Below are 12,463 nucleotides of genomic sequence, written 5' to 3' on the forward strand. Positions count from 1 at the left end.
AGTGAGGTCCTAGGACTCATGATCTAGAGTCTGAATGTGAGGCCGAATGTCTCTCCAGCACCTGAACTCCCCACCCCATTCCTGTTCCTCAAAGCCTGGGCTGGGCTGGAAGACAGAGAACACCCTGGGGCTTGGGTGGAGACACAGGCATATTCATTCATTCATTCATTCATTCATTCATTCACAAATCCATTTTCATTCAGCACATAAATTGAGCACCCATTATGAGCCAGGTACTGTTATAAAAGCTGGAGAAGATACAAAAGCGAACGAAATAAAATTCCTGCCCTGTTGGAACTCACTTTCTAATATTCAAAACAGTGGTCCAACTAGTGGTGGAACCAATTTTTTAATACCTCCTCCTCTCCACTAGAAAATTAATTTCAATAATAATCATGTAAGAATCATGATTTTATTTTTCATTTAAAAAATTTTATGATCATTTAAAATAATTTTTTAATTTTCCATTACAGTTGACATACAATATTATGTTATTATGTTTCTGATGTACAACATAGTGATTAGACATTTATATAACTTACGAAGTGATCACCCTGATAAATCTATTACCCATCTGACACCATACAGAATTGTCACAATATTATTGACCATGTGTACATATTTTTTCAATTAGAGGTCTTTTATTTTTTTACACCTATCATGCCATGAATTCCTAGGGAATGGGCTCCAGCAGCTCATGTTCCTTTCCACTGGTCCTCACACAGTGTGATTCTCTGGATGATGCAGGCTGGCGCTTCAGCTGAACCCAGGCACCTTCCTCTTTGGCTCCCTTCTTTTTTGATCATTTTCCTTCACACATTTCAGGAAGCCATCTCTGCTCCTAGAGTGCTTAATATGCTCAATACGTACATTAATTCTCTCGGCAAGAATCGTGCCCTTAACTTGTTTGTTTACATCAATGCCAACTGCATGCTGGGTAACACTGTAGACTCCTCCAGTTTTGCCATGGTAACACAGGTGGGGAGTGCTTTTTTGAACAGTGCCCATTCCCTTGATGTCTGCGATATCACCTTTCTTGAAGCTTTGCATGTTCATAGCCAAAGGAATAACTCCATGTTTTCTAAAAGGCCTAGAGAACACATAGCAGGGGTCTGTCCTCTTTCTCTTTGTGTTGGTCATTTAGGCAAATTACTGGAAAATGGTGGTTCTGGCTGTAAAGTTAACTGTATTTCTTACACTATACTTTACATCCCCATGACTATTTTGTAACTACCACTTTGCACTTCTTAACCCCTTCCCCTTTTTCACCCACCTCCCCAACCTTACTCCATCTGGGAACTATCAAAATGTTCTCTATATCTATGAGTCTGTTTCTGGGTTCTTTTTGTTCATTTATTTTGTTCTTTGGATTCCACATATAAATGAAATCATATGACATTTGCTTTTCTCTGACTTACTCCACTCAGCACAATATTCTCTAGGTACATCTATGTTGTTGCAGATGGCAAGATTTCATTCTATTTTATGGCTGAGTAATATACCATTTTATATATGAACCACCTCTTCTTTATCCATGCACCCACTGATGGACACCCAGGTTGCCTCCATATCATGGCTGTGGTAAATAATGCTGCAATGAACATATGGATGCACATGTCCCTTTGAAGTAGTGTTTTGAGTTTCTTTGGATAAATACCCAGAAGTGGGATTACTGGATCCTATTTTGTCTCTTGTTATAGACTTGGTTTTAAAGTCTCCTTTGTCTGATGTAGTATTGCTACCCCAGCTTTTTTTTTTCCATGTTCATGAAATATCTTTTTCCATCCCTTTACTTTCAGTCTGTGTGTCTTTCCATCTGAAGTGAGTCTCTTGTAGGCAGCATATGTAAGGTTCTTGTTTTCTTATCTATTCGGCCACCCTATCCTTTGATTGAAGCATTTAATCTATTTACATTTAAAGTAATTGTTGATAGATATGTAGCTATTAGCTATCGCCATTTTATTATTCATATTTTTTATCTTCTTTCTTCTTCTTCTTCTTTCTTCTTTCTTCTAAGTCCCTTTAAAATTCCTTGTATTACTGTTTTGGTGGTGATGAACTCCTTTAGCTTTTTCTTGTCTGGGAAGCTCTTTATCTATCCTTCAATTCTAAATGAGAGTTGAGTCTTTGTTGAGTAGGATAATCTTGGTTGTAGGTCCTTGCTTTTCATCACTTTGAATACTTTGTGCCAAGACCTTCTTTCCTGCAAAGTTTCTATTGAGAAATCAGCTGACAGTCGTATGGGAGCTCCCTTGTAGGTAACTAACTGCTTTTTTCTTGCTGCATTTAAAATTCTCTCTCTGTCTTTAACCTTTGGCATTTTAATTATGATGTGTCTTGGTGTGGGCCTCTTTAGGTTCATCTTGTTTGGTTTCTCTTAACTTCCTGAGCTAGTATGGTTATTTCCTTCACCAGGTTAGGGAAGTTTTCCATCATTATTTCTTCAAATAGATTTTCAGTTCCTTGCTCTCTCTCTCTTCTCCTTCTGGTAACCCTATGATGTGAATGTTGGTACAGTTGATGTTGTATCAGAGGCCCCTTAAACTATCTTCATTTTTTTGGATTTTTTTTTCTTTCCTGTTCTGATTGGGTGTTTTCTGCTACCTTATCTTCTAAATCACTGATTCAGTCCTCTGCTTCATCTGATTTACTGTTGATTCCCTCTAATGTAGTCTTCATTTCAGTTATTGTATTCTTTATTTCTGACTTTTTTTTTTAATGTTTTCTATCTTCGTTTTTATGTTTCTTGTTTCTTTGTTGAAGTTCTCACTGAAATCAGTGAACATAACCAGTGTTTTAACCTCTCCATCTGGTTAATTGCTTATCTCCATTTTATTGAGTTCTTTTTTCTGGAACTTTGTTTTGTTCTTTCATTTGGGTCCTGTTTCTTTGTCTCCCCATTTTGGCTGCCTCCTTGTGTTTGTTTCTATGTATTAGATAGAGTTGCTATGTGTCCTGATCTTAGTAGAGTGGCCTTATGTAGTAGGTGTCCTATGGGGTTCAGTGGTGCAGTCTCCCCGGTCACCTGAGCCACGTGCTCCATGTGTGTTCCTTGTGTGGGTTTTGTTTGCACTGCTGTTGTAGTTGAGGCTTGATTGTTGTTTACACATCATCGGGAGGGACTGACCCTCAAGCTGATGGGTTGTGAGGGCTGTTTGTGACTGGCTGTGACTGGTTGTGACTACAGTGAAGGGGCTGTTGTGCAGGGGCTGACCTCATGGAGCAGGGTTCGCTTTAGCTAGGCTTTGGTGCCTGCCCAGTCTGCCCTTTGGGTGTGTCATCTGAGAATGCTGGTGCTCAGGCTCAGTCCAAAACAGCTACCAGGCTTGCCTCCTAGAAGGGGTCCCACCTCAGGGCAAGTTTAGCCTCAGTCAATGCCCTCCTTGGACCACCTGACATGATCCACAAAGTAATCTGCAGATGTCCACCACCCGCACTGGGCTTGGAGGTGCCTGGGAGAGGCTAAGCTGCAAACCAAAGCTAGCTGCCACAAATGATGGGCTTGAGGCTGCTCAGCAAGAGGAATAGGGCACACTGAGGCCAGACAGATGCTGCTCGTTTGGGGTTTTATGAACCTTTGAGAGATTCTAGAAAAACTTAACAGTGTGAGCCATTTGTATGGAAAAGCCCCTGAAAGTGGCTTGGGTATGCCTTCAGTTGGGTGGGGCGTGATCTCTGTTTTTTCATTTTAAAATTAATAATTAAAAATGAATAAATTTTGATTTTAGAGACATTACTCAAATTCAGTAGAATATTTCATGTATAAATGAAAATTCGCACTTACCAAATAAAAGTATTACACTTTACAGTTCACACCCTAATTCAGTTTGAAATTTTAAACACAAAAACTCCAAAGAATACATAGAATGACTGAATAATTTTTTCATCTTAATGATCATGGCGCTATTATTTTAATTTCTAATCCATTATTTAAATGCAGAAATATGCAGAATCACAGAGATTGGTGACTTAAACTGTGCCCGATACAAGTCCAAATGATTCCAAATTATCATGAGCTTATTTTCAAAATGAACCATATAGCTGAGCCTTTACATATCAGAGGTCAACTCTGGGGATTCCCTATACAGGCATACCTTGGAGATACCGCACGTTCGGCTCCAGGCATTGCAATAAAGCAAGTGTAAAGGGAGTTGTAATCTTTTCGCTGGTGCAGGAGCTTGTCTTCAATTTGTAAAAAACACAATATCTGTGAAGTATAATAAAATGAAACAAACAACAACAACAAGGTATGCTTGTATTAACTTCCCTATAGGCTAGCATGGCAAGAAGACATTGGGCAGCCTCTGTGTTCAGGGCCTGTATAATCTCCTTCCCTCAAGTGGGAGCAGGACCTGGGACTTGCTCATAACCAACAAAATATGGCAAAGGAGTTTTGTGGTTTCATTACATTATCTAAAACCCCATCTTAGTGGACTGAGGAGAGAGAGAGAGAGAGAGAGAGAGAGAGAGAGAGAGAGAGAGACTCATTGCTGGCTTTGAAAGAAATAAGCTGCTACATTGTAAGAGGACCTGTGGAGAAGGCCACATGGCAAGGAACTGTAGGTAGCCTCAAGGAGCTGAGAGCAACCCCCACAGACAACCAGTAAGAAGATGAAGACCAAATCCCTCAAGCTGTTGGAAGCAGGTCTTTCCCCAGTCAAGCCTCTGATGAGATCACAGCCCTGGCTGGCACCTGGATTGCAGCCTGGTGATTCTGGAGCAAAGGGCCCAGCTAAGCCATGACTAGACCGATCCACAGAAACTACGAGCTAATATAATATATGTGTGTGGTCATTTATTATGCAGAAATAGAAAATGAATACCAATATAATGTTTACTGAAGGGTAGAGTAATAAAAAGATCTAATTTGAAGCTTACCTTATATTATTAAAATGCTACAGTAATTATTTAGTAAGTAGACCGATGAAAGATTTTTCCCCGGGGGTGAGAGGATCATTTTATCACTGACATTGTACCGAATTGTCAGTGTGTGATGGAATAAACATTTGATCAAATTTTGGTCAGTTTTATTATTTTCTACAGACAGTACACCATTTTCTGCCTGTATCCCAGGTGGACCACTCCTATTGCCCTCCCTTTGGGACACGACTAGTTGGAAAACAGACAATAAATGAGTAAAAATAGGATGGTTAGGGAAGACCTCACTGCACAGGTGATATCTGAGGGAGATAAGGGAGTGAGCCCTGTTGATATTCTGGGGAAGAGCTTTTCTGACCGAACTGCCAGTCCAAAGGTGCTGAGATGGGGCCGCACCTGGAGCTTTGATTGTAAACTAAGGAGCTTGGCCTTCAGCCTCTGGGCAGTAAGGAGCAATAGACAGTTTACTTACTTTTTTCAACATAACAGCTTTATTGAGATATAACTCACATACCATACAATTCACCCTTTTAAAGCGTACAACTCAATGGAGTTTTGTGACGATCACCACAATCGATTTTAGAAAATTTCATCATCCTCAAAAGAAACCCCATGCTCTTTAGCAGTCACTCCCCCTGCCCCTCAATCCTCTCAGCCCCAGGCAACCACCAACCTATTTTCTGTCTATAGATTTTCCTATTCTGATTATTTCACATGAATAGAATCGTACAACGTGTGGCCTTTTGTGTCCGGCTTCTCTCACTTAGCATGCTTTCAAGGTTCTTCCATGTTGTATCATGTATAAGACTTAACTTCTTTTTACTGTCAAATAATATCCCATTGTATAGCTATACCACATTTTATTTACCCATTCATCGGTTGATGGGCTGGGTTGTTTCTACCTTTTGGCTATTATGAACAATCCTGCTATGAACATTCATACACAGATTTTTATGTGAACATAAGTTTTCAATTCTCTGGTACACATTTAGGAGTGGAATTGCTGAGTCATATGGTAACTCTAATTTTAACCTTTTGAGGAACTGCCAGACTGTTTTCCAAAGTGGCTGCACCATTTTATGTTCCCACCATCGGTGTATAAGAGTTCTGATTTCTCCACATCTCGCCAACACTTGGTATTTTCCATTTTTAAAAAATTATAGCCATCTTGCTGGACGTGAAGTAGTATTTCATTCTGGTTTTGATTTGTATTTTCCTGATAACTAATGATGTTGAACCTCTTTTCATGTGCTCGTTGTCTTTTACATATATTTTTTAGAGAAAGTTTTATTCGGATCCTTTGTCCATTTTCAAATTAGATTATTTGTCTTATTATCATTGAGTTGAATGTCTTTATTTAGTTTAGATACAAGTACCTTATCAGGTATATGGTTTGCATTTTTTTCCCCATTCTGTGGGTTATCTTTTCATTTTCTTGATAATGTCCTTCGAAACACAAGTTTTGGATTTTAATGTGTTGATGTAAGAAACTCCCAAACCTGTAGAGAATTTTTGTAAGACTTTGAGCCAAGCTGATGACATATGCCAGGGAGCAAGATCTCAGATGCTCTGGAAAATAACAGTTTTGCAGTTTCTTTTGTGCATTTGGAATTGAGGAGGGAATGTAAGAAAGATTACGTGAGGGCTGGAGAAAGCAAGGCAGAGATTGGATTACAGGAGAGTTATGATTATGGAGGAGTTGCAAACGGTGATCCGGTGATCCGGTGATCTGGTATTAGAAGGGAGTCTGAGAAGAAGCATTTCCAAGGTGTGTTAACCTAGATGTTCAGACACAATGGACAGGGCTGGCTTAAGGCAGAGATAGCCTTTGAGTAAAGAATCCTTAAGCCTAGGGCGTGACTACTCACCGAGACCTGCCCAGTTAGGAATTTATGATCAGATGACCCTGTGAGGTTGCTTTCCATAGAACACCTATTTTTGTCCTCAGTATTATACCAAAAGCATGAACGATAAAGAAAAAAATAGATAAATTGGATACTGTCTGTGGATGAAAAAAGTAACCTTGCAGGGTGATCTGATCATAAATTCCTAACTGGGCAGGTCATGATGGAGAGTCATGCAGAGTCCTATAACTTTTTGGTGAAAACTTTTTCTCTTCCTTAAGCAAGCACTGTCCATTGTGTCTGTGCATCTCGGTTAACACAGCTTTGAAATTCTCAAGAGAGCACATCATCCTAACTGTCCTTAATCTGATCCTCTGTCTTGCTTTCTCCCACCTTCAGGTAATCTTCCTTTTGTTCCCTCCTTAATCTCAAATGCATAAAAGAAGTCGCAAAATTGTTATTCTTTGGAACATCTGAGATCTTGCTCCCCAGCATATGTAGTCAGTTTGGCTCAAATAAACTCATAAAAATTCTCGGCAGGTTTGGACATTTCTTATGTCGACAATATCTAAGAGATCATTGCCTAGTTATGGCTAGTTTTAAGCAGGGGAGGAGCATGACCAAATTTACGTTTTAAAGTATCAAAGTGCAAAGATTTGTGAAGACTTCTCTAGTCACCCTTGCTAAAATCGCGATCCCACCCTCACTCTATTTCTCCTTTTCTGCTTCTTATTTCTCCATAGGACTTATCATATTCTAATAAGCTGCAAAGCATACTGTACTTATTATGTTTACTGCCTATCGCCACAAGAACGTCACCTCCACGAGGACTGCACTTGTCTCCTTTGATTACTGCTCTATCCCCAGTTCCTACAACAGTGCCTGCTACACAGCAGGCACTCAATGAACTCTCGTAGAGTGAGCCAATAAATGCACGGATAAGTGAATAAATGAAACGACGAACAACTTAATGTCCTGTGAGAACTTCTGTTTGACGTTGCCTGGCAAAGAAAGAAGGTGGCATGGGGGCTCCTGCACCGTCCTTTCAACCACCAGAGGGCGCCGACAGGCCCGGTCCCCTGAGCCCGGCCCTGGACCCCGCCCCGCGGGAGCCAGTCCCCGGGAGCCCCAGATGCCCGGCCCGGCCTGGGGCTCTCGGACCCCACCCACACCTGAGCCCGGCACCGCTGAGGGCTTTAAGCCGGCGCAGAGGCCAGTCGTCACGCTACAGGCGGGGAAACTGAGGCCCGGGGCGGCTGGGGCGGGGCCGGCCCCCCGGCGAGCCCGAGCCCCCGCCCCCGGCCGGCCCCGCCCCGGCCCGTAAGAGGCCCCCTGGGCGCTAGGCGAAGGCGCACAGCGCGGCGCGGGGGCCGGGGCCAGGACGCGATGGCAGCTCAGCGGCTGGGCAAGCGGGTGCTGAGCAAGCTGCAGGCTCCGTCGCGGGCCCGGGGGCCGGGGGGCAGCCCCGGGGGGCTACAGAAACGACACGCGCGTGTCACCGTCAAGTACGACCGGCGGGAGCTGCAGCGGCGGCTGGACGTGGAGAAGTGGATCGACGGGCGCTTGGAGGAGCTGTACTGCGGCAGGGTGAGGCGTGTGGGGTGTGGGGGCGTAAGGGAGGTCCCGGACACCCTACGCCCTCGGGGTCTTCGGTTGCTTGTGTTCACTGTTGCATACACACTCCCGCGGGGGAGGCGTTCACTGGACTCATTGGCCTGGCCATCTACCCTTAATGGCACTTTGCTTGTGCATACAGAGAGAGAGACACATACTTGGGTCTCCAGAGATGTGCCCAAACATCTGGGCAGGGCCAGGGGTTTACCACCTGGGAGATGAGGGGGCAAAGTTGTGGAGTCCGAGCTGCCATATGTGGAGAAAGGGGCGGGGGGAGGGGATGTCTTAAAGCCAGATATAGACATGGTGACAGGGGAGGTACAGCCACACAGAGATGCACAGCAAAGGAAGCAGCAGTATTTACAGATGTGCACAGTGCCAAAATACAGCCATTCACAGACGCAGCGACAGAAACAACAGCCGTGCAGACTACCAGAGTACAAGCTGTAGTCACTTCCATATCAACATATGCGACACCAACAGGCACCCACAGACACAATAGCCGAGGCCACAGCCGTATGTAGACACGTAACTACACCCACACAAGAGGACTCCAGTTACAGCTTTTCATAGATACACACCGCCTGTAGTGTGTAGCTGTAGTGACTCACAGTACAAGCTACAACAGCTACAGCTAAATGATTCTGTTATCCCCGAAAGGCAAAAATGAGACCACATGCGAACACAATGACACAGGTTACAGCCACTCACAGACATAAAACAGCTGAAATTACAGCTACACCCAGACAGAAAATCGTGTAAGCTGTAGGTACAGAAGGACATACAATGGCAGAAACTGCAGCTGCCCCAGGCACACAGGATGTGACCTATAGCCCCACGTGTTGACACGTAGGCTACAGAGAGACAGACATTTCACTTGAGTCTCTGCTTGAAGTCACACTTTGTACAACACGCACGTGCTGCAGAGCACAGTCCCAGGTACCTGATGGTCACAGCAGTACACAGACACACGGGACGCAGAAATCCTCAGCACAGTGTGAATGAAGGTGGCGGAAGCCATGGCCCCTCACAGTGACACGAAGTCTCTCTGTTCTCAGACACGTGTGGGCTCGCACAGATGGACAGATATGTCCAGTTGCTAGTGTAGGTGGAATCCTGTGAGGTCATCCTCAGACCGTGGGCACTACAGCTGCCCATGACACATGACAGTGAGACAAACACAACTAAGCCAGAGCCACACACCTCACACCTGTAGGACTGCAGGCCACACATGTGGTGCCACATACCTCTGCACCGTCACGCTGGCCCTGGCCTCTTGACACAGAGACTGCCACAGGCATGTAACACAGATAGACACGCCAGGCCTTTGCCGAACCCTCTTTCCCACACACAAACCCAGAGCCCCGGTCCTGAAGCCTGCAGTGAAATCAGCGGGACTTCGGGTGGGGGAGGAAAACTCTGCAGCCTCGGAGATCTCTCGCTCAGGCAGCTGGGTTCTCTCCCTGTCAGGGATACGGAGCCAGCTTGCCTTTGGCCCTCCGCCCCAGGAGGCCATACTAGGAGGCTCCCTCTTAGTGTCTCGAAATTGGGTTCAAGGCCCATCACGCTCACCTCGAGGGGCCCAGTGGTCATCTCCTTGGACACACGGGATTGCACTTTGGCCCCTTGTCCTCCCTTCCTGTCCTCTGGGGCAAGGGGCCAGCCCCAGCAGGCTCTGGCCTGCCGCTTCCCTCCCCCACGCTTAGTGCTCAGACTTTTCCTTGAAAGGGCAGAGCCAGCCCCTCTCCCGAATCCCAGATTCTGACATTCCAAGACTCAACCGGGCCTATTTCTCTGTGGGAACTGGAGCCAAGCAGAGAGACCTGTGCCAGGCCCGAGGTCCTGGGGGCCCAGGCATCAGAGCTGCTACAGGCCCTGGGCCTCTGTCAACCCATCTGTCACCCCTCCCCCCAACACCCAGATGTCCCGCCTCGGTGGTGCTGTCCCTGACTGCCACATTATTGCTCCAGAACCCGCCAGCTGGGCCCTGGGGATGGCGGGGGCTCCCCTAGAACTCTGGAAAAAGGCATGGGAGGGAGGGGACGGGGCCCCTGAGCAGCCTTCCCTCCTGCCTCAGGAAGCAGACATGCCGGATGAGGTCAACATTGATGAACTGCTGGAACTAGACAGTGAAGAGGACAGAAGGCGGAAAATCCAGGTAGGGGCGGGGGAAAGCTGCCCCCCAGTCCTTCACCTTGCCCCTCCCTGCCACTCATGCCATGGTTACCATGTTTACTGAGCACTTACTGCGTGCCCGGCACTATCGCAATTGCTTTACACTTATCAACTTATTGAATCCTCACAAAACCCTCTGAAGTAGGCGCACAGAGATTTAATCGCTGGCCTGGGGTCACAGTCAGAAGGAGCAGAGATGGGAGCCAAAGCCAGGCAGTCTGGCTTTTGTGGCCTGTGCTCTACTGGAGGCAAGAAATGCTGTGCGACCTTCTGGCCTTCTCTGGATCTAGAGCTGGTCCAATTTCTTGGCTCAGCCCTGCCCCGCAGCCACTGTATAAGGCCCTCAGCCTGTTCCTCCCTCGAAGCCAGGTGGGAAGCCCACCTGCAGTCTGACTCCCCCTGTCGTGTTGCTTGGGGCTTTCTTGGAAATGGGAAGGGGCTGGGGGTGGAGGTGTTGTTAGTCCTTTACTATTTACTTTTTTTTTTGCGTGGGTGGGGGTTGTTTAGGGTCTCCTGAAATCGTGCATGAACCCCACAGAGGTGAGTTTTCCTTCCCCCTTACAGGCCCTGTTCTGGCCCCCCGCACCCTGATGGGGGAGGGGGTACCTGGTGACAAGGGAAAAGCTGGCCAAGTTCAGGACCCGCAGAGGGGACTCGGGGGAGCCCTGTCTGTCACAGCTCTTCCCTCTCGTCTCTAGTGGTGACTTTGTCTTCCTCACTGTTCTCTCTCCCCATCTTGCCGCTGGGCCTCCATTATCTCCTTCCCACTGAGCCGCTCCCCGATCTGTCTCCCGTTTCTGCCTCCTCCGTGCTGTGTCTGTGGGTGCTGCCTCCCTCGTTTCTCTCCCCTGTTACTGTGTCCGCCACCCTGGGGCTTCCTTCCCCACCTCGGTCTCCCCGCTCCACCTTCCAGGCCCAACCCCTCCCACTTCCTTCTCTGCTTTAAAAGGGAAAAATATTCATGTTTCTCTAACCAGCTCTGGGCCGCCTGTGGGACAAACGTCACTGTGTATCTGTCTGTCTTGGAGCCGGCTCAGGCCTCTGTCCCTGGGGACTCTCCTGGTGGCTTCTTGGCCTGAGAAACATCTCCATGTCTCTCTGTGTCTGTCTCCGTATCTCTCTCTGTTTCGCTCTGTCTCTGTCTCTGTCTCTCTGTCTGGGTCTCTGTTTCTGGATCTCTGTCTCTATCTCTCCCTGTCTCTCTCCTTTCGTCTCTGTCTTTCTCTGCCTCCGTCTCTCTCATTCCTTGTATCTCTTTGTCCCTTTTGTTCTCTCCCGTCTCTACCTATTTTTCTCCCCGCTCATTCTTCTCTGTCTCCATCGTCTCTCCCCCTCCCTAACCTCACGCCCACCCCATCCCGCGGACAGGAAGCAGGAGAAGGAAGGGCGCGGGTCAGAGGGGCTGGGCTGGGCAGGGGCCCCCACCCCTCCCCGTGGTGTCAGCGCTCCCTGCCCTGTCCCCAGGACTTCGTCCAGGAGCTGCTGGTGAAGCTGCGGGGCCTCCACAAGCAGCCAGGCCTCCGCCAGCCCAGCCCCTCTGGTGACCGAAGCCTGAGCCCCCTCCAGGACCGGGCCCGGACCGCACCGCCCTGACCCTGTCTCGCCTGCGTGGCCCACCTTTGTCCTCCCCGCCCCACGCCCTCCTGGCTTGTTTATAAGTGGTATTTAATGGTTCTGTAACAATAACACCCACCGTCTGCCTGTTTTTCCTCTCCGTGGTTACTCTGGGCTTCCCTGAGCTCCACCCCCACCCCCCACACACCCCGTCCCCTGCTGCGCCTCCTCGTGTCCCAGCAGCTGGCCCAGACAGATGGAGAATCACTCCTCTGCCAGAGAGCATGAGAACAGGCCTTGCTGACCTTGCGCCCTGGGAACTCACGTCCTGTCCTCGCCTCCCCCCAGCCGTGGCCCCGTCCCAGCAAGCAGGGCCCCAGTGTACGGGTGGCACTCAG

The 12,463-nt window shown here is 47.3% G+C and overlaps 1 protein-coding gene across 3 annotated transcripts; it reads left to right on the forward strand.

Annotated features, from left to right (window-relative positions):
• Positions 1-7,808: 7,808 nt before the first annotated feature.
• PPP1R14A (protein phosphatase 1 regulatory inhibitor subunit 14A) lies at positions 7,809-12,216 on the forward strand. Of its 3 annotated transcripts, XM_039855041.1 has the most exons (5): positions 7,809-7,967; positions 8,033-8,309; positions 10,414-10,494; positions 11,004-11,051; positions 11,976-12,062. In XM_039855041.1, exons 1-4 carry the CDS (start codon positions 7,855-7,857, stop codon positions 11,016-11,018), a joined length of 486 nt encoding a protein of 161 aa, XP_039710975.1. In that variant the 5' UTR covers positions 7,809-7,854; the 3' UTR covers positions 11,019-11,051; positions 11,976-12,062. The 3 variants fall into 3 exon arrangements, with proteins under 3 accessions (XP_039710975.1, XP_039710967.1, XP_039710957.1); XM_039855033.1 differs by lacking the exon at positions 11,004-11,051 and having other exon boundaries at positions 7,811-7,967; positions 11,976-12,216; XM_039855023.1 differs by lacking the exon at positions 7,809-7,967 and having other exon boundaries at positions 11,019-11,051; positions 11,976-12,216.
• Positions 12,217-12,463: the final 247 nt, after the last annotated feature.

Source organism: Pteropus medius, unplaced genomic scaffold, assembly GCF_902729225.1.
Source record: "Pteropus medius unplaced genomic scaffold, Ma_sr-lr_union100, whole genome shotgun sequence".
Lineage (NCBI taxonomy): Eukaryota > Metazoa > Chordata > Mammalia > Chiroptera > Pteropodidae > Pteropus > Pteropus medius.